Here is a 27,104-nt window from a genome sequence, read left to right as displayed (position 1 = left end):
CAATTCAGATGGATTTCTACTTATATATGAATATTTATATGTTCATTCATACCTAGTACACTTTAGTTCGAACAATGTGGATTACGGGATAGTGATTCCGCTTGTCATGCCAAAACTTGAACGCGGTGCAAAAAAATAATTCACGGACAGCTGAACAGTGTCTTTCTTTCGAGAAGCTTCTTGTAACATATGTAGGATTTAGTTTACTTCTTTCTATAATTATTGTGTGATTCGATACATCAAACTGCGTGGGCGATAACCGCAGACGAAGCTGTACTCTAGGATTTCTCTGTTTGTATTTGGTATCTCCAGTCTCCGTCTGTTGCTACTACTATGAATTCTATAACACTCCAAGCTATTCCAGATCGTCGTTCATTTCTTGCAATCTGGCCCTCTCGCTATCGCTTCCGCCCTGTCCGCCGCCTTACTGACGCATACGATTGATCAGTAGTGTGAACACTTGGGATGGCAAGGTCTGTTGGAGGACTTGGAGAAGCTGTGCCGGTTGGCCGCAGACGATCACTGCGTTAGCCAGATGCTCGACACCGTTCTCGATGTCACCGGAAGAGATGAGGGCCTCGCCCATCTGAATTTCCTGGAGGAAAAATCTTGCACTTCTTCATGGTCTGCCATGTTGGGCATCGTCGTCCGTGGCCCTCCAGCAGCCGAAGCAGCCTTCTTCGCTTTCCTCCCCTCTCGCAGCTTCTTTTTGAAGTCCGGATCTTTGCGGCGCTTGTGATCGAAGTAGATGCAGTAGCCCAGGAACAGCGTTCCGGCCACGCCGGCTGCAATCCCGATGGTAGTTTTACTAATCTCCATCTCAACGATTCCGGACCCGAGCTTCACGGTGGCACTAGCACGTTAATTCCGAACGAGAGAGAGGTCGAAAAGCGAAGAAATTTTCCTGCTTTTGTCCACGAAATGAACTTCTGACCTCCTCCCGCGCAGCTTCTTTTTGAAGTCCGGATCTTTGCGGCGCTTGTGATTGAAGTAGATGCAGTAGCCCAGGAACAGCGTTCCGGCCACGTCGGCTGCAATCCCGATAGTAAGTTTTCTAATCTCCATCTCAACGATTCCGGACCCGAGCTTCACGGTGGCACTAGCACGTTAATTCCGAACGAGAGAGAGGTCGAAAAGCGAAGAAATTTTCCTGCTTTTCTCCACGAAATGAACTTCTAACCTCCTCACTCGCAGCTTCTTTTTGAAGTCCGGATCTTTGCGGCGCTTGTGATCGAAGTAGATGCAGTAGCCCAGGAACAGCGTTCCGGTCACGCCGGCTGCAATCCCGATGGTAGTTTTACTAATCTCCATCTCAACGATTAGCTTCACGGTGGCACTAGCAGGAACTATAAGAACCATCAAGTTCATCTCACTTTATAATTTTAACAGAACTTATTTATGATCAGAGCAGACAAAAAAACAAAAACAAAACATCGATGCTGTCAGTTATGCGTGCACGGAAAAATAATCATGCGGAAAATGATGACTGACAGCATCTGGTTAGTGTCTTTTCAGTTGTATACCTAGGACTCCTACACACCGATTGAAACTTGAACGCAACACGGGAAAATCCCGAGTGTCTGGTCCCGGTTATTAGTTCCTGCTTATTGTTGTTTCCGAAATACACGTCCTCCATGGTTATGTTTATGTCGGTTTTGATCTTTTCTTCCGGTCATCTTTTTTTCCGTAAATCTTCTGTAAAACTAACGGAAGAGTTATTTAATACTACAAAATATTTGGAAAATAAATTTGATGTATTACCTGTAAAGTCCATAAAATCTGTTGTTTTTAAAACAGTGTGATGTGGCGAAGTTCCTATTACGAAAATACTTGACAGAACACTTTTTCATTTCTTGTTCATCTCACAGCAAACAGCAAACGGAACTACACTTCAAAAAATACACGCTGATAGAAATTCATGCAAGTTAAAATCAACAATAAACATTGTTGAAATGACAATTATTTTGTTGATTCAAACAAAGAATATTGTAGTTTCAATAATATACATTTTTAAATTCAACAATCGACCGTTTATTGATTCAACAATGATATTCATTAGTTTAATCATACAAAATTTCGCTGCGTGTACTGCCATCTGTTATCAGAATCGCGAGAAACACAGCCGGCCATGATTATTTCCCATTTGACGTTTGCTCCTAGCGCATACATCTATATCAATCATCATCAACATCGTCATCAACACAGAAAACATTCAGCAGCATATACACTAATCAAATGTCAAAGCGATTGAACACTAGCGCCTCTCTTGGCACAATCGCGTAGCACAGATGTATTTCAAATCAACCGTTGAACACGTGAACGATGTTGAAATGAGAAGTGTTACGTCTGTTTGTCTGTGGTACATCGTTTACAGGAAAAATCCCCACCGAGCGGATGCTGTTTTATTTCGGCAAAATGCACGCAAAGTTGAACAAGGTGATGAGCTTTCTGGTGCAGGAACGGCAGGAACTCTTGCGCGGCATCGAATAACTCTGTTCGATTCGCCTTGATCCACCCTGCAAAATGGAGGTGCCGTCGTTCATCACTCAGCATTCGAGCATGCAATGAAGAATAACAATCTTCCCAACATCCAAAATCTTGGATCACATTGATGGAGGTAAGTGAATATGACATAGAAATGGACATTTATATAAATAAACTGTACATCGTTTACAGGGAAAAAAACATCACCGAGCAGATATTGTTCTATTCCGGCAAATCGCACGCAAAGTGCTACGCAGTGATGGATTTTCTGGTAGTGCGAGGGCGGCATCACGATTTGCAGCGCGGTGGAGAGATTTGATTGGCGAGACCATCGGATAAATCTGATGGGACACCCCGGCCCTGGGCAGATTACTTTCACGATGGAAGTGGAACAGTCGCTGGAAGCTGTCGACGGAGCGGTTGTCGTTTTGGAAGGATCGGCGCAAATCGTTACGGTGTGGATTTGGGCCAATAGGTACCCACTGCCGCGGGTGGTTTTCGCTCATTAGTAGGTCCATTTCGGCAGCGCCTTCGTTTCCATCCCCAACATTCACCACGGAGCAGTAATTCAAACTTGCGTTTAAGTAAATACACGATTATGTCGTCATATTTTATCTACAACGCTTCTTGTTAATGACCGGAATATAAACAAATATTTCTCTGTATTTCATATTCTTTCAAAAATTATTTACAAAAACCCATAATTAGATTGGATTGACTTTAAAAACAACTCACATGATTATTATTATTATTGCACATAAAATATATTAATCGAAATCTATAATAAATATTCTTCTTGCATTTAAATTCTGTTGGTGCGTGCACATAAAATATAAGAGTGGCTGAGATTCTCATTCTATGTGCATGACTAATATAGTGTATGTGCAAAGCTTGATTGCAAAAATATATGTGCAGTGCAGATAAATTGTAGATGCAGAATTAGCTCAGTGAAGGGAACCGAAGCGACAATCTTTATCTAGTAACTAAAATATCTTTTTTCTCATACGCAGTTACCTCCCGGAGTAATCAAGCGTCGATGGGCGTGTGGTCTACATACCGGCCTCCCAACCCCGACGTCCATGGTTTGAACCCAGTCTGCCGCACATCACTTTTTTTCAAATGAAAATCATCATTCATAAGACAACATTTTGAAATTCATACCGATTCCTTGCGGCAAATTTTCATAAGGCGTTTGATTGAAAATCATCAGCCCCGTGGCAAGAAATGCTTTTCAGCGTAGCGAACATCTTCATGAATATGTCCAGCATACATTTTGAAAAGTACTTCTCCCGAATCGTGCGTTTACAAGCAACTAGATTTTATCCGAAATATTGTTGACTACACATTTCCAATTTGTTCCAAAATAATACCAGCTATTATGGGCATGTAAATATAATCATAAAACATCTTTCTGCACACCATTTATTTCATTTCAATTTCACTAATGAATGTTGTTCGATTTGCATCCCCGGACCATTTCAACTGTGATCCCGGATAAAAAATATCATTAAAATATCATAAATTTTATTGTTACAACACCATTTAAAACATAATTTTTACCATTGAATATAATGGAATTTTGACAATAAAATCACATGAGAAATAATGGTTTTCCACGATAAAATGAATGGTAAATGGGACTTTTACAATTAAAAAGGGGTTGTTATGTATCTTTACAATAAAAAATCGAAAATTTTCCATACAAAATTCGGAGCAAAACAATTGATTTTACGGTTCTTCAATGGGATGATTTCGAGCGACAAAACAATAGAAAACATTGTGTTTTAAATGTTTTCAATTACTGTTTCTATTGTTTTACAATAGAAATACAACAGGATTTAGAATACATTATACTCCAATATTACAATAAAAATACAATACAATTAATTGTTTTACATATCATTTTATTTTCCTCCGGTTGTTTAGCATATCTTTAGACGAATCCAGCGCACTACTTCCAAAGTTAAGTGGGTTGCCTGTATCTGGAGAAAAATCCAACATCGGTTTAAAAGTGTACTAACTTTGTTCCGAATAGATATAAACCTGTGAAAATGTAAATTATAAAACAATGTCAGTTTTATTAGAAAAATACGTCGAGAAGAAAAGAAAAAATACCTGCATCAGTTCTTATTATATCCCGTTGGTGAGATTGGCCAATGGTAGCCACTGAACGATCTTCAATCAGGGACCAGTAAGCAGCAGTATTTTATTTATCATAAGCTTCATTTCTGTAAAGAAACAAGGATGCATGTTACCAGGCATGTCATCAGGTACTATGATGATAAAATTTTCATTTATTTTTTGTTCGGAATGAACCACTGCGTTCATTATGTACATTGAACTTTTGTAGTATAAGATTACGATTACCGGTGGTGAGTATAAGCCGTTTGTCAGCGCAGTATCATTACTTGACACTTTACCGGTCGCTACTAAACGCGCTGCTAAAACAGTAGCGCAGCTGACAGGTGACCAAATTGACCAAATAACAGCGCTACTATTTGATGAACTATCAAACGTCGAACGTCACCGATACGGAATGCAGCCACCGAAATGATAACCGAAAATACCGAAAATAGTGACCGATGCGAAAAAGAGTGACTAACACGCAGAAAAAACTACGTTAAAACAAACATATTCTAGGTAAATCCAAACACTAATTCAGTTTGTTCTGGCATCAAAAATAAATATGTTTGGATCAAACATATTGTTGCATTTGAAGCGAACGAAAACTTTCTTTTGAATCAAATGTGCGTTTCAAGTTGTTGCAACCAGCTAAATGTTTGAAGCAAACATGGATATTATTGTTTTGGTTCGACCATTCATAATATTTTCTTATCAACTCTACCAATTTTCATATTCTGGTAGCATTTGACTACCAGATTTCACAATTCCAATCGTTCATATTTCATTTACTTACCTTTCTGTACCTGAAAAACATCCTTATCATCAATTTGGAAGCAAGAAAACATATTATTCTACGCTTGTTCCTGCTCCTCTGTTGGCCACCGATCGGATCCGATCTGAACTCGAGTTTTTGTTTACTTGTGCAAGAGCGAGCGAGGGCTGCCCACTAGTGTACGTATAAAACAAACAGGGATTTAATTTGGTTTTAAACATAAATATGTTTGATTCAAACATTTTACCATTTTGGAAGTAAACATGTATATTTTTGAAGCAAATGGATGAAATTTGTATCCGTGAATCTAAAATAACAGTACAGTGAGAGTGATCAAAATACTCGCGACCAGTAATGATGCTCTAACGCGCTTCAACACTTTAGATACATACCACGGTACAGAAGCCATACACTCAGCGAACTGGACTATCGAAATTCATAACTGGCGCCTTATGAATCTTCGACTGAATATTCCCCCAACAGTGCTTCTTATACGCAGTAACCTTCCCGAGTAATCAAGCGTCGATGGGCGTGTGGTCTACATACCGGCGTCCCGACCCCGACGTCCATGGTTCGAACCCAGTTTGCCGCACTTCATTTTTTTTTCAAATGAAAATCATCATTCATAAGGCAACATATTGAAATTCATCCAGCATTTTACGTGCGCTAATGGCCGCCACAATTTAACTCATGTTCTGGTGGGGTGCAATCGATTTGACGTTTGGCTTGTGTCGTTTGACATCGCAGCAATCATCATCATCATGATTCAATCATTTTGATGATGGAAACTTATCGTTTTTGTGTCAAACGACACAAGCCAAACTTCAAACTGTTTCCACCCTACCAAAAACTGAGCTTGATTGTGGCGGCCATTAGCGCTCGCAAAATGCTGGATACCGATTCCTTGTGGCAAATTTCCATAAGGCGTTTTATTGAAAATCGTACGTCCATTTTCCTCAGTGTAGTGATCTACCGCTTTCCTAGCAGCAGAAACTGCAATGAAAAAAACACTTTCTGCACCATACAGTTTCACTATTTTCATCTCTTCACTAATTATAAACAAAACTGTACACGGTCAAATGAATCCAGCCATTCTCCGAGTAAAATTATAAGCAAAAGTTTTTGTTCCCTTTCATTTTTTTGAAATCAAATTTTTATTGTAAAACATATTTTCTAGACCTGCAATATGAAAATATATACTTGAGAACCGGTATAACATTTTTATTTATTTAACAAACAAAGCTATTGTAATTTTATGTTTTTTGTAATATGATTTCGTATAGCGTTTGATTTCACCTATCGATTCACTCCAATTCGTGAGTTTATTATATTTTATCATCAAATATTGTCGCGCTCTTCTTAAACGCTCAACTCTTCGCGGTGATAACGCGCAAGCAAAGATTGCGCAGCAGCGCGCCCATAAGCTTTTACACAGGGTGTGAGTCTGTGCTGTTTAATTTAATAAGCCGCCGAATGGGGTTGCCATAGTTGAATAGCCGCCGTGTGTAAAGTAAATGGGTGCGCTCCAGCGCAATTCAACGGAGGCTGATTGAGATGATCACGATCTGAGTGTTTATCTTGGGATGCATAATAACATAGTTCCCATGGTCAAAGATGTAAATGTTGCAAATTATTACGAAAACAATTTTCAAATTTAACCAAAACAAATAGTAAACAAAACACATGATGTTTATTTTCGTACAATAACAACGGACGGTAATGAGCTACCGTCCGTGGACATGGTGGCTATTGTCAAACCTATTGTGATAGTATAGGACGCCAGGGGGGTGAAAATCATACGTCCATTTTCCTCAGTGTACTACACGGAAGAAATAAACTAACCAATAGTGAGTTCAATTCACCCAACCTCGAACATCCGTATACGGGTACCCAAAATTGAGTAAATGGGGTCGAAGTAGTTTGCCACTACAGTGATCGTTCGCTAATTGGGGCACAACCTCACCCCAACTAGCGAATGCCGTTCGCTAATTGGGGCGTTTTGACAAGCGTCAATGTCGTTTACTTTTTGCATTGAACAAAGGAAAATTTTACGCGCCAGAAAATGTCGATCCCGCCAAACACGGAAACAAAACGTCAACGCGTTTTTGACATCACCTTCTGACGTTGAACTGCTTTTTACATAATTGGGTTTCGCCCCAATAACCCGAGCAGCACACATGTTACACAAAAGTTTCTGTGACCCATATGCAATCAAATTTAGTCACATTTGAGTTGCTGCAATCAAATCCGTCTGGATTGTGCTGCTAGGGAAGCGAACCCCCAACTTAAAAGCGCCCCAACTAGAAAAAACCCATAATTAGCGAACGTTCACTGAACTCCCATGTTAAAAAAGTACCCAACGGAAAATTTATTTACCCAAATGGAGGTTTATTTCACTCAATTTCGATCTCAGGTAATAAAACTTAAAATTGGCTTCCCGTATTGAACTGGCGTTGTTGGATTGTTTCGCTCTTTTGTTTTTGACAACAGAAGAAAGAGTGGATGAAAGAGAAGAGAAAAAATAACTCGAAATTATTACTTAGGGTCTGTCTCAATTGGATAATTAAGGCTGCCTCACACCTCGGGAAAATTTTCCAGCGGATTTTGAGCCCCGTGTATTTTAAATGGGGCCGGGATTTTGATTTTCCCGAGGTGTGAGGCTACCTTTAATGTTTCACAACAATCATTTTTAAAAAAATGAGTGAATTTTATTGCGATTTTCTCATCTGTAGGTACTTTAAAAACAAATTTTGGGTTGTTATATTTATCCGTGTAGCCCTAATTTTGATGTGATTTAAACACCCCTGAAATCATCGCACGCGCACATCGCATTCGTTTCATTGCGAACGGTGACGAAGTAAAAATTTCAAACAATCGCGAAAACATTTCTTGAAAACGGCGGTTGTTTTGTGTAAACGCAAAAATAAAACAGTTTCATAGAAGTTTTCCAATTTTTTAATCAATTGAGATTTTAATTAGGTTCAAAATAATTGTGTTTAGGCGTTAAGTTTGATCAAATTCAAAATGTGGACTAATTTCGAGCTGGTGTCGGTCGAGGATGAAACGCTGAACAGTGCCTTCTGCACCAACGGATTGTTTCGGATTTTCAGCGATGAGCTGGTGAGTGCGCCTGTAATATAATTTATTATAGCCTATGGAGGCTCACCCTTGAACTTCTTTACGTATGTAGGTTCAAACAAATCCTCGCGTGACCGGAATTCTGCAAAACCGACGCATGATCGTATCCATCGACAAGGCGTTGGTGCTGTTTCAGGACGAGAATCGTTGCAACGAGGGGAACATCTTGGACGTGTCCAATGACATCGAGTGCATCGCAGCTTCCGAGAGTGGCGATCTGGTCATATGCGGTCTATCCAACGGAACCATTACCGGGTTTCACGTAAGGGGAGCTAATCTGTTTAGTTTGTAAGTTGAACCTATTATTTTTCTTTTATTTTCAAAAGTCTATAAGATAACTGGTTTTATAAAATAATCAAAAAACAAAAAAATAACGGCTTTGACAATTTTCATTATTTATTATTGATATCTGTAATTTCTAATTGTGAACATTGCTTCAGAAATCAGAATTTCCTTTCATCACCGCCCATGTAATTATTTCAGAGGCATCCATCCCGATGATTGTAATGTGACTGAAAATACGTTCGCCGAAATACGTTATGTAAATGGTAATTACTACGTCCAGTGTAACCGAGGTCCAGTGTATCAGATCCTGATCGACGAGGCCAAAGTCAACGAAACTATGAAGCAGTTAGATTGCAGTGGCATGGACGGCACGTTGAATTTCGAAGATTGTGTGGTGGTGAATCGAATTCTGGAGAAACATCTCCGCGAACCGATTACAAGTTTTGTGCCCTTGACTAGCTACGAGCTGGGAAGCGATTTATCATACCCGCTGATGATGTCCACTAGTGCCGAGTCGATCTACTTTCAAGGGACTGAGGGGTTCGAGAAGATACCGTTGAAACCGGAATATTGTGGTATCCGGAAGGTGCTAAATTTGGTCCATTGCTAGTAAGAAAATTAAAAAAAAAACAAGTTTATATTTTTGCTATTTAACATTTTTATTGTTTTCAGTATTGCATTGACCAACAGCGGTCAACTTTTTGAAATCTCGCCAGTTATTAAACTGAACTCTGATATACTTCTTCCCTACAAAATTGACGACATAATAATCATGGAATGTACTTCAGATGCTATTGAGCTACTTTTGCTAACTAAGCCGGACGTGAATGGTACTCGTTTTATGAAGATTGTCGATTTTCCATGTGAGTAAATTGGGTTTAAATAAATTCTCGAACATTTTATGAATTAATTTTGCAGCGTTAGAGTGCAAGTACGAGTTGGACATGATTGAGCACGTCTGGCTGGTGCAACAACCGAAAAGTGCCGTCAACATTTACTACATCACCGGTAATCCCCAAGACAAGCAATATGTCCAGGAAATTGAAATGAAGATCTTGTCCGAAACGCAACCTTCCCTTCGATTGGATAAACTTATACGAAAGGGTCGACTTGAAGAAGCTGAAGAATTTGCGAAGCAGTTCGATCTGAGCCTGCAGTTGATCCACCAGGCGAAAGTGCGCTGTTTCTTAGCCCAGCTGGCCACCAGTAAACATCCGGATGACGATGAACAACGACAGACCTTTGCCAGAATGATGGAAATTCTTAACTTGATTGATGATCCATCATTTTTTGTTACTATTAGATTGGCGGCTATTCCAGAGCGAAACATGAAAAGGCAATTTCTTAGATTTTTGTTGGAAAAAGTCGATGTAAGTGGACTCAAAAGTATCTTACAAGCTCTTTGTTGTTGAAAATTCACACTGTGAAAGTGTTTTCCTCCACATGATTCAATCTTTTTTATTGCAATTGTTTTTCTTCCAGAAATCCTGTCATGCAGCAACTGAAATTAACGAACAGCTGCTACGAATAGACACTCTAAAGCTCATTGATCCGTATGAAGTTGATTCTGAGTGGCAAAACTTCATATACCATCGAAACCTGACCAAGCATTGTATCGAGCTATTCAAAACCGATATGCCATCTGCCTGCCTTATCTGGTCCCGACATATCTCGTCGATTATTCTCAACATGGATGCGTTAAAAATATCCAGCCTTCTGAAATCCATCCCAGAGGATACTCCTCCCCTGGATCTAATTCAGTGGCTGATGCATTTCGTTCCACCCATTCTGCAACACTTACCACAAATGATGCGCATTTTGGTCACTTTTGTAATTGGAAAAACGAAGGCCCTACAATTCGCAACATTCTGGCCAAAAGTTGGACAAACTTTCATCGACGACGTAATCGCCATCTTCAAAGACGTTAGATTCCCCATAATGGACATGCGGTTGCAGTACGAAACAAATATGGAAGAAATGCAGCAGCTCAGCGATGCACTCAAGGACCTTACCTTACTAAAAGAAAAATTCAACTTAAGTGCAAACATTGACAACTTTCTGCAGGAAACTAAAGAGCACACTGCCTTTAGGTTGTTGCAAACCGTGCAACTCTCGAATCTCAAACGCATCGTTGTAGAGTTCCTCTATCCGATGTTCGTTGCGCAAGAAACCAATCTTCAGAACTCCATCCTTCGATATATACAATTCTTGATCTCGAACCAAAACATCAGTTACTGGGAGGAACGTTGCGTCATATTGGTTGAAGTCATTCACAACGAAGACATCAAACTGAACTGTATTTTGGATGTGCTGAAGGCGTCGCCCGTTCCTTGGTCTCCGGTGATCACCCCGCTGGTAAAGTACGCCAACTCGGACCACCCGATCGCCGGAAAAATTCTCATCGAGCAGCGAACCCAGATTGTTAAGATCATCAAGGTAAAGTACGACTGGCCCGTCAAAAGTCAGGACTGTCTGGCCATGTTGGCCAAACGGGTGCTGAAAATGCGCGATCCAAACATGTTGGCCGATATCAAGGAGCTGACCGACTCGGCACCGGAAATTTCCTACAACGTCGACATGGACGTGATGCTGCGATTGTCCGAGTACAGCGAGTTCGTATCGGCTGTCCGGTATTTGGAGGGGCTCAGTGAGAAACGACGACAGGAGTGCAGTCAAGGAGTGGTGGACATTGTTGTGGTGAGTATTTTTTGGAGACTTGTCAATTCCGTTTCTCAAATTGAATAACTGGTACTATCCATCTATCATTACTTCTTTTCTATCTTTCCACAAACAGCGAATGCTAGACAATGGCACTGCCACGGACCCATATACAGACAACTACATCGAATTGCTACAGCTGCTCAAATCACGCTGTCCTGTCATCAGGCAATTTGAGGCCCAGGAAATGTTAAACATTATGACCCTTCGTAAACAGTTCAACCTGGAAGTATACCGAGACCATTTGAACAACGATGCCGAGCGCCAGAAACTGTTGCTTGCGGGAATTAAAAACCTCCTTCTCAAGATAAAAGATGATCGCGAGAGGTTCGTCCCCGCTTTGCTGGGTGGCATCAAGCGTCTGACACAAGCGCTAATGTTTGACCTACTGGAAGGTCTGTACGAAGTGTTGTTGCTCATAGGAAATGTTCATGTAACTTGTGCCGTCCTCGCCAAGGTCGCGGAAATAATTGATCCCGGAAAAGAAACCCACGACCACTTGCATCGCTTGGTGGTTTTGCTTTTGGTGCATCAAATGCGATATTTCGAAGAGTCCAGCGCCAACTGGGAATTGGATCCGTTAGCGTACCCGCTAGCGGACAAGCTGTTGCGAAGCTGCTACGAAGAATCCACGTTCAGTGGAATTGTTAAGCTGGAATTGCTGAATTGGGTTCAACTAGGAAGTCATTACTACGATGTGGATGTGCTCAAGGAGTACGGAAAACGAACCACCCTGCCGGAGAAGGTGTTCAAAAAGATGTTCGAAGCCAGTGAGAAACAAGCTCCCGCTAGAAGAAGCCATAAACGGGATTCCCTGTCTACTTTCGACATGATTCACAGCAAGGACGACGCAATGGAAGTGACCAAGCATCTGGACGATCAAGAGGCGATTATTAAATGCATCAGTCAGGCGTTGTTGGTCATCGTGGGGAGCTTAAAGACAGACTACATGGAACCACCGCACCGATACTTCCACGAACTACTTGCCCCGATCGTCGTGGATGATGCTTCCGCGAGTTTTCAATCTACTTTGGATTCCTTGATAAAGCACAAAAAATATCCGGCCGCCATGAAGCTGGTGGAACTGATTCTTTCTTATCAGGAGGACACGGGTGTTGTGATTCCGGCTGAATTCGCTGAAAACTTGAGACGTAAATCGCTCAAGTTCTTTTTATCACAAAAGGAACCTGATTACAGCAGTAAGTTTTTTAATTATTTCTTGTCCTAAAATACATCAGAGTTGTGAGTATTTAATCAGTTAGATAGAGTGATCATCTGTTCGATTTTATGTACAGTACGAATATCTTTATTTTTATTGTTGTTGCATCAACAGGCTACATTTGGCCCCAATGATGTACCGTGAAGTACCCTAATTACCCTAATACCCTAAGTACCCTAAATCTGACAAAGTTAAAACGTTCATTAAAAAACATGTAGTGGCCATTTGGAAACATTTGCTACTGCATCACATAGTAGAAGGATTCTAGGTTCTCAAAACAATGTTACTTGCAAATTTCGCTGCTATTTAAAAAAAAATGGAGTATGAATCCGAGACCGTTGTATGCTCCTTATTTCGCGCAAGAAAATAGGATAGTTCCTAATTTCGCCCAAAAGTGTTCCTAACTTCGCTCATGTTTGGAATTGAATATCGTTATTGGTTTGATGAAATATATTTAATCAATTAACCAATAGAAGCATGCATCCATTATTCAAAATATGCAGATAACGGTACCAGACAGCCGTCAGTGACCCATTCTTTAGTCGAAATGGTATGTACCTATATTTCGACCCTGGAGCTTAGATTTTACTTCATGCATATTAGTTGACACATGTCATAACTCCTAAAATATCGTTTGCTTCTGAAATATAAACCATATTTTAAGAAAAAAGGCATTGTATGAGCAATGTTTAGCTGGTGTATAAAAAAAGTTTAAATTTCGAGACGTCATGAAAGAAAGTCTTAAATTCCGTTATCTCTTACATAGGACATCTTCAAATATGTGTTTTATTCAAGACATTTTCAATATTATTTACATTATCGAAAAAGCTGCTGTAGTTTTACATATCTTAAGTTTAGCATTATTTTACACATCGCACATTCTAGCATCATTGTACACATCGGATTTAATAGCTATTGCAGGCACTGATCTATAAGATTTTTCAAGTCAACATGTCGGTGGTTATCCGCCTGAAAATTAGAAAAAAAAGCGTATGGGAATGAACTTTTCGGGTTCTATTCAGTGTAAAATTGTCCTGTGTATTATATTGCTTTTGTTTCATTAGAATGTTGCAAATGAAACTACGCAACAACAATAAACGAAATTAGGCACCATAATTACTCTCATATACCTAATTTCGCTCACAAAGCGAAAGTCTAAATAAACACAAAATCCATAAAATTTTACACTTTTCAATAGTAATGACGAATAAACATATCCAACAGAGCATAATGGATACAAATATTTCCAAAAAGTAGCCAGTTTTGTACAGTAAAATCATTTGTTTACTTGGGTCATGTTCTTCGTCGCTGTGCTAAGCACAAGCAAATATGGCGGTCGATGGGAGGATCAAATTGAAATAATTTTATTTGGTGTACTAAACCAAGTTTGTTTTTCAATTTTTTTCGTGAAAAACATTCAACAACAATGATATTTTGTAATCCTCCAGATTTTTCAATTTTGACTGGTACCTAAAAATTGAAAAAAATAAATGATTTTATAATGCGCGAAGTTAGGGCGCGCGCGAAATTAGGGCACATCACGGTAGAGTATTTCAAAAAAAAAGTGAACATTAAAGGATGGTGTCAAGGGATAATACAAAATAGGTATAAAACATTTAAACAAGCATAGTCATTGTCTTCGTCTGTTTATGTCTGCGAAGGTTCGCTCTATCCCGCTTTATTCTGTTTTGTGCGGGTGCATTAATAATTTATTAGTGTTCGTTTGCTCGTGTTCCTGCATAGTACTCTGACAGTTAGATCTATCTGGTTTTTGTACTTTTTACTACGGTGGGAGTCCTCGAGTGTTAAAATTGAGGATCCTAATTGTGACCTGGTCTATGAAATGGTAAGTTGACATCCGGGAAGGAGCACCTAACATAGCTCTGGTCCTCACAAGTTCCAATACTCACGCTTCCACGGGTCTTCCGATGACAATTGACCGCCAGCTAAGGGTTGCGTACTTAGCTGGTAGTGTAGCCTGGGCACTGCTGTCCTTCTGACATCAGCTAGAGTGAGCGGGTGCGTCCTGTGGGGCCTGCCTAGGATGTGGTGGGGTTCGACAGTGGGCTCTACTGAACTTCTATAAAAAGCTGCATTTGTCCACAAGCAGACCCTATCGCAGCGACCGTGTGCCGCTCAAAGCGCATTAGTCTAGTCCTAGTGTTGACCCGACTGATCGAGCGTTTGTTCACCATGGAGGTGCGGCTCCAACAGCGTCTGTTCTGGCATCCATCGGCTGAGTATGAAATGCTATTCCCGGAAAGCTATACCTAAGATACCATCCCGGTGGATAGGTAATCTTGGCCCAACAACCTATTGTTCCCGAAACAATAATTTGTTCGAGAATCCGATAATGAAAGAAAACGGACTGATTTTACGGCACACGACTCTTAACGCGAAACAACGGACACGAATAGGAACATGGAACGTTTTAACCCTAGCCCAGCAGGGTAAATTGGCTCAACTTGCCAATGAGGCACGCCGCATGAAGCTTGAGATCCTGGGACTGAGTGAAGTCCGTTGGCCAAACTTTGGAGAACACAGAACGCCGTCGGGACAAGTTCTGCTATACTCTGGTTTACGAGATGAACACGCTCTCCGGCATCGCGGGCTTCCTACTAAGCGTCCAGACACACTCTGCGCTTATGAAGTGGGAACCTATAGGGGCAGTAGGGGCAATATAAACATACGGGGCAATATGAGCCACCCTCATTTTGAGCTTATTGACAAGTTTTATCATGTAAAAGTTATATGATCTTTAAGAGGATGCTCCACATATGCATCAACGTGAAAACCGCATTAAAATTCAATTCAAACATGAAAATACACTTGAAAATGTAAATTTTCGCTGCATAAGCAAAATTATTATAAGATTTCAAGTTTATAAATAAGGTTTTGACACAAAACTGATTAAAATACACGTCAAAAATACACCACAATCAAAAGATATATTAAAATTGAATATTTTTCACACATATTAATATTGATACAAATCTGAATTTATCATAAAACTTTTTTTCCCCAAAACCAGTCTCTATTGGGCAATATGGGCATACCTGCATAGAACCAGATATCATGCCTTAAAATGCGAACAAGTTCAAATTTCAGTAGTCAAATACAAAAATATTATCATATATGTAAGATTCATTATGGAAAAATTACAACAGCGCATTACTGCGATAGAAACAGAAAAAATGAGCATTGACCAATTGAAATGTGGCTGTTCAAACGGTGATGAGTGGCAAATCAGTTCAGTCCGCTGTTGTGCAGTTTTTTTTTTCATTTTATTTGGTATGGAATACTCACAACTGTTGTAGGAATATCATATTATTCCATATTACGATACTTTTTTCGCCTAAATAAAGGTTTTGGAAGGGTGGCCCATACTGCCCCAAATGGTGGCTCATATTGCCCCGTATAGTCGGAAACACACATAGAAATCAATACATTTTCAAAAGTGCATTCCAACAATTTCCAAACGCATTTTTCGTCATTCATCGACGTAATATGAAAGGTAAAATTCTCTAGTATAAGTCAACTACATTTGAACGGTGTTTTTTTTTGAGTTTTTCAGCGCTTTTCGGAACGATTTTTTTAGGTGGCCCATATTGCCCCGATCACCCCTAAGTGAAAGGATAATCATTGCCAGATTTAGGGGTCCGGGTCCGGGTCCGAGTCTGAAACCTTAGCTATAATCCCATGCTATGCGCCAACCGGTGCTGCCGATCTGCAAGACAAAGAGAACTTCTACAGCCAACTCATTGCCGTCGTAGATAGAATTTCGAAGGGTGATATCAAGATCTGTATGAGCGACTTCAATGCGAAGATCGGATTCGACAACTCGAACCATGAGCACATTATGGGACGCCATGGTCTTGGAGAAATGAGCGAAAACGGAGATCTGTTCGCAAAATTCTGTAGTAATAAAGACATGGTGATCGGGGGATCGCTCTCCCCTCATGAACCGGTTCACAAGGTCACGTGGTTCTCCCGTCCGTGACGGGGCCATGGCTTTATAGAAAATCAAATCGACCACATCTGCATCCGCCTGATGTACGGAATAAACATAGTGCCGATATCGCGTCTGATCATCATCTCCTCATCGGCGAAATATGCCTGCGCATTGCGCGGATTCGTCGGCAGGAGGAGAGAGTTGGACGACGATTCGGATTCAACACACGCCGACTGGAAAATGTCACGGTGAAACGATCCTTCGTTGAAGAACTGGAGACGCGTGCTGGAGACATTGTCGATGCAGATAAAATCAAGAACATGTATGAACTTGTGTCAACTATGTCGCTCGACTGAAACGTCGCTGGTCGCTGGCGACCCTTTCCAGTAAGTGCTCCAGCGACGCAGGCAAATTAAATGCGTCGCTGGAGCACCAAACTGGAAAGCGCTCGCTGGTTGAGCGACGCGACGGTCCAGCGATGTTCCAGCGATGACTCGCATAGACAATATTATATAAATAGCGTTAGTAAAAAAAACCTATGGGGTATGCGACGAAGCACATCCAAAATTTTCTTTGTTATTTACATAATATTATGTCAAAGTAACGGTGATGACAGAGCAGCAGCCATTGAATCAGGAAATCAGGAGTAGAAGTGTGCGCCGCCGACAGTTTTTGGCACGCCGCCGTCGATATTTTTGCATCGGCGCGCCGCCTTCTCTAAATTTGTCACGCCGCTGAGCAGCCATTGAATCAGGAAATCATGAGTAGAGGTGTGCGCCGCCGACAGTTTTTGGCACGCCGCCGCCGATATTTTTGCATCGGCGCGCCGCCTTCTCTAAATTTGTCACGCCGCTGATCTATAATTTTCCACGCCGTTTTTTCCATTTCCATTCCAATTTTCCATGAAGTCCGCAAAATTTTCAGTGGAAATTCCAAAGATTCAGTGGAATTTCCGTAGAATTTTCTGATTGATCCCTACAACATTACGTTGCAACTCCATTTGAATGAATGTTTCGAATTGTTTGGAATTGGAACTATTTCAAAAAATCATTGATTTTTCTTGTAAATTCCAAGCAATTTCTTGTTGAAATTTCGAAAAAAAAACTGTCCGTAAAAACTTAGAAAAAAAAGTCTGTGGATATTGCTGAGGATATCTCGTTGAAATCCAGATAATTTTTCGTTGAAATGGAATTTTCAAACGGAAAAAAGTCGTTCGGCAGAAAGCCATTTCGCCAAAAAACACAAGGCTAAAAGTTGTTTGACCGAATATGTCGTTTGACCGAATAATTGATGTGGTAGAAGACTATATATCTGGCATAAAGTTATTTGGCCGTAAATGTCATTTGGTCGAACAGTTGCTTTGGCTGAAAAAAAAGCAATTGGCCGAATATGCCCTTTGGCAGAAATGGTCGTTGTTCAGAAAGCGCCATTTGGCCTAAATGGATATTCAGCCGAAAGTGTCGTTCGGCAGAATTGATCATTTAGGATATTTTCATGACATTTTAGAATTTTGCCAGAAAAGTCTGACCAACTTCCCCAGATATTTTTTTTAGTTTTTCTAGAGTATATTTATTTGAAAATTATTTTCAGATTTTCCACTAGAACTACTTTGAAGTTTCGATAATTCTTTAGAATTACCCAGAGGAACTCTTTGGATTTCCCAAGCAAAGTTGTTTTGAATTTCAGCGGAATATTGGTCGGATTTTACACGAGAATCTTTTCAGAATTTTCACGGGAAGTTGCTCCAAATTTGTACAGAAAAATATTCGGAATATCCGCTGAATGTTCCTGTTAAGTTTCAACTGACTTTCTTAATCTAGATTAATTGGGTCCAAAAATGAAGAATGGATATTCGATATCCTTTCAAAAAACTATGAAGCTAATCATCCAAAACGCGTCAGGTTTTTTCGACTTTAAAATCAAAAGAAACTTTGTTTGAGATTTAAGGTGACACGGAAAGCACAAACAATCATCAAGTCGTCATCATTTCATCATTGAATGCTTAATTTTTTTTTCTACAACAAACATGATTTTGAAAAAGTATCACCGTCGCGTGCTTAAAACTATGTCCATTTAGAATCCGGAATAATAAAATCATCTGTATCTCGGTAACGGATTGACGTACAAAGAAGGTTAATACATCAAAACAAGAGTAATTCACTGTACTTGAAGGAAAAATTATTGATACAAATAATTTCTTCTTGTTTCTAGTGAAAATTCGCACCTTCTTCTTTATTCCTCTCATCAAAAGATGCACACCTCCGGAGTCAACTTCCTTGGCACATTTGTTCCACATTTTGGTCATCTGAGTCGCGTCCCGAGCTGTTTTTCCACTTTTTAAACTTTTCCTAAGCTTCCGCTTCATTATTGCCCAAAATGTCTCGATGGGCCGGAGGTGTGGGCAGTTGCGTGGATTTATGTTTTTATCGATGAAATCTTCTTTATTATCCCGGTACCACTGGATGACTTCCCTGCAGTAGTGGCAACTCGCCAAATCTGGCCAAAACTTCACGGGACCTTTATAGGCTTTATGGAAGGTCGACCGTGGATTTTTGAGACATTCCTCCTTGTACAGCTTCGAGTCCATTGTCTTATTCGTCACAAACATTTTGGTCTTTTCCCCACAGTTGCATATCCCTTGCCATAATCATCCGTTTTTTTGCAAGTTTGTCCACAAAACAAACTTAAACTTCGCAAGAACTACTCCTCGTGCCGTCACAATGTAGAATTTTTGGCTAGGAAGCTGTCCGAAATCCATTTTGACGTAGGTTCCATCGTCGATGAGCAGGATTATCAACGTGGGTGTGCAGATTTTTTTCTCTCCTTTCGGCTTCCATCTGGAATAATTTTTGACACGCTGCACGAAACTTCGTGAAATTTATACCATAGCAAGTGGGCGCCTAGGTAGACAAACCGCTGTAAAAGAATTCTTGCAGCGGTCACTTTCCGTGCCGCTGCAATACAATAAATGATTCCGGATTCTAAATGGACATGGCTTTACTCGCAATCTACATGCTGATATTTACAGTTACATCAAACAACTGAAAACCGAAATACGTCGCTCCAAAATTACGAGATGGCAATGCTAGAAAGAGTCAAAAGATAGGAAAAATAACACGGTGTGTAGTGCCTCCCCAAGTCACCTTAAAAGCAGATGGAAAATGCTTCCTCGACATTTTCGGTCTTGTTGGACTACAAAATTAAGTGGTAGGGGAACTGTTCAGTTTTCCATCACACTGAACATATTATTATTATTATTTATTACATCAACAGACTTGATACAGCCCCAATGATGGTTTAAAATATATATATAAATACAATATCACATCACTACATTAAAAACATTGTCAAGGATTAAAATACAATACAATCACAAATACATTAACTATAGTCTATGTGCGTCAATTGTTCTGGTCGGTAAAAAATGATGTGAAGAACCGGCGGAGGACATCTCGTGTCAAGTGGAAATCAAACACCGACGCCACTCTATTGAAGACACGCTGCAAACCATGGAGAGCACTACGCAGCCCATAGTTTGTGCGACGAAAAGGAAGTCTTAGCATTAGGTTACTCCGCAGTTGTCGGGGTTGTGCGTTGATGTTTATTTGCCGCAGAAGAGTGTCACAATCTATTCTTCCTTGCAAAATATCGGCGACGGTTAATGCTCTGCATACATCCCTTCGGATACACAGAGGTTCTAAGCTGATCAGCTGACAACGGCTCTCGTAGCGAGGAAGTCGTAGCGGATCTCTCCAGGGAAGGTTGCGGAGTGCGTACCGTATAAATCGACGTTGAACGGATTCGATGCGTTCGACACCATTATTATAGTTTGGACTCCAGACCGCAGAGCAGTATTCTAACGTAGATCGCACGAGAGAGCAATACAGTGTTTTCAAACAGTAGATGTCTGTGAAAGTCTTTGTCACTTTGATCACAAATCCAAGAGACCTGGATGCTCTATCAACAACATATGAAATGTGATCCGAGTATGTCAGTTTGGAGTCCAATAGAACACCGAGATCTTTCACACAGTGCACTCTTTCAATAGTCGTTCCGAACAGGCAGTAGTTGAAGGTAATCGGTTGTTTCTTCCTAGAAAAAGTTATGATCGAGCACTTTTTCGGGTTAACTACAAGTCGATTTAGATCGCACCAATGAGCGAAAGCATCGATCTGGTCTTGTAGTAAGTGACAATCGGCTATTGAGCATATGCGCAAAAACATTTTAAGATCATCTGCAAATGATAATCGCGGTCCTTTTAGAACTAGATGCACGTCGTTGAAGTAGAGAAGGAATATCAACGGTCCCAGATGACTACCCTGCGGTATGCCAGACATCGCAAAGAAGCTTTCCGAGCGACAATCGCCTAGAGCAACTGTCAGCTAGCGCTCAGTAAGGTACGAACCAAACCATGCAAGTAGGCTGCCTCCAATTCCCAATCTGTCAAGCTTGGCGATCGCAATGCTGTGGTTCAACTTATCAAATGCTGCAGTTAGATCCGTATAAATTACATCTGTTTGATTACAAGCAAGCATACTGTCTGTAACGTATGATGTAAGACACAGTAGATTCGTACATGTAGAACGTTTTTCCATAAAGCCATGTTGATCGGTACTGATATAATGTTTACAGTGACCATTTAGAGAATCCATGACGACCAGCTCAAACAACTTCGATACAGCGCATAGCGACGTGATTCCTCGATAATTATTTATATCGCGCTTGCTTCCCTTTTTGTACACAGGAAACATTTCAGCTGTCTTCCAGCAGGACGGAAATACACCATTAGAGAGGGAGAGCTGGAAGATTCGATGAAGTGGGTCCAGAAGGCAGGAAATGTTCGTTTTTAGGAAAACCGACGGAACACCGTCAGGTCCCGATTTGTACGACGTTTTTAGCCGCGTGGCTGCTCTCGCTATGGCATCTGTACTTGCATCGACAGCGTTTAGCGTTTGATTCGTTAAGGGTACATTACCCGCTGCGCTGGTTATGGAGTCATTGGAGAGGCGCTCATTGACAAACACGCTAGCAAACTTGGCCGAGAATAGGTTACAAATCTCTTGTTGAGTTGAAGCCATGTCTCCATTGTAGACCATGGACGATGGGAGACCTACTTCCTTACGCTGCTCGTTTACGTAGTTCCAAAAGGATTTCGGGTGAGTTTTAAGCCGTTGCTGTATTCATCTCATCGCAAAACAAAGAAATACAGCACCAATCTCGTCGCTTCTTTTTGCTAACACGCACAAAAACTAGAAACAAATCAAATTCATTTCCATTGCTTTGTTTTTGATGGAATGGAAATAGGAGCTATGAAATGAAGCATCGTACCGTTCCCCTATAATATGGTTTCAAACGTACAAACGCCAAACACCACAGGGTACTTCTTTCAAACTTTTGTCATTAAATAAAGCTTGCTAACGTTTGATCATCTTACACACACACAGAAAAGATAGGATTTTTTTCATCGGGAAACGCTTCCGATTTTAAAAAGATTTTTTCTTGGATTTCTACAGAAAATTCTATGTATTTTCATAAAAAGTTCTTGGGAAATTCCATTGACCGGAAGCGACAGACTACCGAAAAGGCCATTTGCCCTAACAGGTCGTCTGGCCGAAACGATCGTTCGTCCGAAAAAGTCATTAGATCGAAAATGCCGTTTGGCCTAAAATTTCAGTTGCCATTCTGCCAAATGTCAATTACTGAACGGATGATAAGCATCAAAATCAAATTTCCATAAATAATGCAAAATTTACAGGAACAATTAAGAATTTTCCACAAAACACAAATAAATTAACACTTTTTAAAGCAAAAATTGCAATTATAAAAGAAGAATTTTCCAAAAAAGAGATCAAAATGCTCCATTGAGAAAACACAAAATTTCCATAAATAAATCAATATTATCAAATTCACAAAATAAATATTTTTTCCCTAAAAATAAAAAATGTCCACGAAAAAATCAATAAAGAACAATAAAAAATAAGAAAATTTTCATTAAAAAACAAAAAAGCAATAAATTTGATAAAATTTTTCAATAAACATTTTAACGCTTTTAAAGAAGTGCTAATTCAATTTTGTTTTGTGGAAAATCCTCAATAGTTTATGGAAATTTTGCATTATTCAGGAAAAATTTAACGAAATTCCGTAACCTCTCAACTGTTTAAGCTGATACTGGCCTTTAGGTCAAAATTCATCTAGCCAAACTCCATTAAGCCGAGCCAAACTGAACGTTTATCTGAAACTCTTGTGAGACATATGTACCAACCGTAGGGATTTTCGTATTACGCTAGCAATAACCGAACGCGCTTACAGGTAGAATGCTAGATAGATACTGATATATTCTTTCCAAGCAATAGTGAGTATCCAAGCAATAGTGAGTATGGGGTATAGATTTAGTGGAGAGAATAAATGAACCGTTTGTTTGAGAAACTGCATATGTGACATTTTTGGCCAAAATGAGATTTTCATATATTCTGAATCCTCGTCCAAAAATACGTATCCTGGCAAAAAATACGAAAAAAAAATTTTTGTTCGGAAATGTATGAAGAATTTTTCGTTTGTTTGAGAAACTACATATGTCCACGTACTTTGAAGAGCAATTGTGGAGTACTGCTTACATTTTTTGCACTGAAAGTGCCCCAGGGTGTTGAGTTTTACCAAAAACTATTGATCTGTATCGAAGAAATCGAAAGATTCGGTGCAAGTTTGCTCAAAAACAGTTTTTTTTTTTCGAAATAGTGTAAAATGGACTTATGCAGTTTCTCAAACAAATGATTCAAATGAGAGAAGCAGTCTAAAACTGCTATAAAGTTCACTAGGACCTGATGGTCAATTGTAACAGTTCGGTCACCCAGAACGTTAAGATGTCCCCATCATAATTGGCGAAATATATAAATTCAACTTTAAGCTAATTCACTCGGGCGTAATCATTGCTCCGCTTCTTCTTCTTCTATCTCAGCTGCGACATCCATCTCGTCCAGGTCGGCGAGAGAACACCAGCGCTTCATTCGATCTGCTGAGTACACTGTTTGAAACGTTCTTTCTGCACGATCAAAGCCAGGCACATCTTCGATTTGATAACGATCGTTGTTCAGTACCCTCGTTACTATGAAAGGACCCTTATAACGGGGCTCTAACTTTCGGCTGCCCCCTGATGCATATTGATCCTTCTTCACTAATACCAGGTCGTCTACTTTGTACTGGTTCGCCTCCCTTCTTTGTTGGTCGAAATACTTCTTTTGGTTTATCTGCTTCTGCTCAATTGCGCTTGCTGCTTTGACTCGAATTTCCTCTGCATTCGGTATAATGTGCTCAGCTTCATCATGTAAAGTGACAATTAGTTCATTGAACGTGTAATCCCGCGGCTTGGAGGACAGAACTAGCGATGATGGCGTTACTCCGGTAGTCGAATTAGGAGCATTGTTGATTGACCACTGAATTTGTTTGACTTTATTGTCCCATTTTCGGTTGTCAGTGTCTACCATACTGCGCAGTGCTGTTAAGATTGTCTTATTGCTCCGTTCTACCTGACCGTTCCCTCGAGGTGTACCTACGGCGATCTTCGTATGTTCCAGTCCATGTTCTCGACAGTAGCTTTTGAATGCATTTGACGTGAAGGCTGTCCCTCTATCTGTGATCAAACGTGCCGGCTGTTCAAATACCGCCGCTACTTCTTCCAGTATGTTGAGTACCGGTCCTGTCTGTGTTGACTTTACTGCTCTAATGATGACGAATTTTGAGAAACCGCAAATATGCACAAGAAGGTGTTCATTTCCCTTCGATGAACGTTGGAATGGTCCCAGATGGTCTAGATGAATCATGTGGAATGGTCTCGGCGTCTTAGGGATCGGGTGTTGAAGCCCTTCCTTTCTCCCAACTTTCCCTTTGTAGAATGTACATTTTGGACAGGCAGCTATGAACGATTTTACATATTTCCTTATTTTAGGGAACCAGAATAACTCTAACCATCTGCAGTATTCCAGCGAAACCGGAACTTGATGCATTCGTATGATCTGCTGATGGATCATATAACACTAACAGTGGTCGCGTCGTCAGTGCCCCTTTAATTTGGGCGAATGAATGAGATTGCAATTCACCCCAATCCGTTTGCCAATCCAAAAGGCATTCTTACGAACCGATAATGGCCTTCGTTCGTGCTGCATGCGGTATAGTTTTGACTACGCTCGTCCAAAGGGATCTGGTAGTATCCACTATAGAGATCCACCGATATGAACACTTTTGCGCCGGTGAGTTTATTCAAGCACGTTTCAACGTCAGACATAGGAAACCTATCCTTCACAGTTTTTGCATTTAACAACCGGAAATCTACTGCCATTCGAAACTGTTTATTTTTTTGGGCACTAACACTACTCTACTATTGTAGGGAGACTCCGTCTCCTGGATAATTCCAGCCTCCAATAACTCATTGGTAATTTCTGCCAGTGCTGACTCCCTAGCGTACTCCATTCGTCTCGGCAAACACTGGTTCACTATCGTTCAGCTGAATTTTCATTTCCGTGTACTTAGCCTTCCCCATTTCTTTCAGATCCATTGCAAAACAGCCACGATATTTCTGGATCACTGACATTAACTTCCGAGTACTCTCTTCACTTCCCTTACTATTCACGAGCTCTCGATTGATTTCGTTGCTTCCCGACCAATCGATTTTGTTGATGTTGGCAATTTCATCCTCTGTCGAACTGCCAGAATCCACTCCGTTGACCATCTCTTCATCTCTTTCAAAATTGACTTCATTTCTTCTTTTCACCATCACTATGTTATCACGCCCAATAAAGTCCTTACCAATGATGACCGGGCAGTCTTGCGCCCATTCTGGCACGACCGCTAGCGAAATCTCCAACTGAACTTCATCCACCTGCATTTTAGTCGTCACCATTTCTGTAACTTTCACTTTATCTCCTTTTCCAAATCCTTGCAGCAGAAAATGACAGGAAGAAATTTTTCCAACTTGATGCTTGAACTTCTCCCAAATCGTAGAACGATCAGCTCCAGAATCGACATGAGCTTCAAACTTTTTTCCAGCCAATCTAACCGTTTTGTGGAATAAGCTCTTCCTATCCACCATTCGCATAAAACTGGTGCCACTAGCACCACCTTCCCTTTTCACGTCCCGTCTGGAGCTCATATCAGCCCTGGTAGTGAGTCACTTTTTAGTGACTTGGTCACTATTTTGAGTCTAGTCACTAAAAAGTCACTATTTGCATATAAAAGTCACTAAAGTCACTATTTTTCGGAAAATGGTCACTAAAGTCACTATTTTTGCATTGCCTATTGTAAAAAATTTCAAAATTAAAATCATTTGTACTTACTATTATTGTCAACCAAATCAAATGTGAATAGCAATATATTAAATTTGGGAAACATGCACCAATGAAGTTTCAAGTATGTTGTGAAAATCGAGAGGTTATTTCCGATTCATGTCAAATGATCTTTTTCTCCACAAATGGGATTTGTCAAAATGCGAAAGACTGACCTTGGGTATAGAGAACAGAATTGAGAATTATTGGAACCAGAACCACGTCTGGTAATAAGCGTTAATACCCTGGTAATAAGCGTTAAAGCCACCGGAAGAATCAGAGTAGTATACAGCGCGAGTTTTGTTTTCGTTTGCAGACTACGGGACTTAAGCTGGTTACGAAGTCCGTAATAATCCCTATTTGCCTTTTCACCTCGCGGGTCACATCATTATCGCACGTCACTAATGTTCCAAGATACACAAATTCTTCTACCACTTCAAATTTTTCACCATCCAGCACTATTTGGCTACCACCACCACTAATGAACCCACGTTGATTGCCAGCGACCATGTACTTCGTTTTGCTGGTATTGATCGTGAGTCCAATCCTCGCTGTCTCCCTCTTAAAAGGCGCAAAAGCCTCTTCCACGGCACGGCGATCAATTCCGAAAATATCGATATCGTCCGCAAATCTCAGGAGCATATGTGATTTTGTGATAATGGTACCGCTTCTTTGCACACCAGCTCTCCTAATCGCTCCCTCGAGCGCTATATTGAACAGTAGGTTCGAGAGTGCATCACCCTGCTTTAATCCATCTAAGGTAACAAATGACGTCGATATTTCATCCGCAACCCTTACACTTGATTTCGATCCGTCCAACGTTATACGAATCAGCCGTATCAGTTTCGCCGGAAAACCATGATCAAACATAATTTGCCATAATTCATTCCGTTTCACTGAATCGCACGCCGCCTTGAAATCAATAAACAGATGATGTGTCTGCAAATTGTACTCCCGAAATTTATCAAGGATTTGTCTCAGGGTAAACATTTGATCCGTCGTTGATCGCCCCTCACGAAAACCTGCTTGGTATTCGCCGACGAAGGACTCTTCAAGCGGTCTCAATCTGTTGAACAGAATACGGAACATAATTTTGTA

The 27,104-nt window shown here is 40.4% G+C and overlaps 2 protein-coding genes, 1 long non-coding RNA gene and 1 pseudogene across 3 annotated transcripts in view; 1 reads left to right on the top strand and 3 right to left on the bottom strand.

Moving 5' to 3' along the window:
- The window catches only part of LOC134221083 (zinc finger protein 19-like), a 59,033-nt gene that overhangs the window by 28,167 nt on the left and 3,762 nt on the right, over positions 1–27,104 (bottom strand). The window lies entirely within an intron of this gene.
- On the bottom strand, positions 10–2,015 carry LOC134227025 (mitochondrial import receptor subunit TOM20 homolog; annotated as a pseudogene).
- On the bottom strand, positions 4,206–5,074 carry LOC134221087 (uncharacterized). Its single transcript, XR_009982201.1, has 3 exons — positions 4,852–5,074; positions 4,600–4,712; positions 4,206–4,466 (listed from the first exon to the last, which is right to left on the bottom strand). It is a non-coding gene; the product is annotated as an uncharacterized LOC134221087 (long non-coding RNA).
- Positions 8,225–27,104, top strand: part of LOC134221082 (uncharacterized) — a 36,155-nt gene continuing 17,275 nt past the window's right edge. Inside the window, exons 1-7 of the mRNA XM_062700268.1 lie at positions 8,225–8,500; positions 8,571–8,806; positions 9,002–9,412; positions 9,476–9,666; positions 9,722–10,173; positions 10,286–11,500; positions 11,598–12,720. Of these exons, the coding sequence (XP_062556252.1) occupies positions 8,405–8,500; positions 8,571–8,806; positions 9,002–9,412; positions 9,476–9,666; positions 9,722–10,173; positions 10,286–11,500; positions 11,598–12,720 (3,724 nt within the window). The 5' untranslated portion in view covers positions 8,225–8,404. The remainder of the gene's footprint in view (positions 8,501–8,570; positions 8,807–9,001; positions 9,413–9,475; positions 9,667–9,721; positions 10,174–10,285; positions 11,501–11,597; positions 12,721–27,104) is intronic.

This window comes from Armigeres subalbatus, chromosome 3, assembly GCF_024139115.2.
Source record: "Armigeres subalbatus isolate Guangzhou_Male chromosome 3, GZ_Asu_2, whole genome shotgun sequence".
Lineage (NCBI taxonomy): Eukaryota > Metazoa > Arthropoda > Insecta > Diptera > Culicidae > Armigeres > Armigeres subalbatus.
The sequence above is the reverse complement of the archived record's forward strand: the minus strand, read 5'-3'. Positions and strand labels throughout refer to the sequence as shown.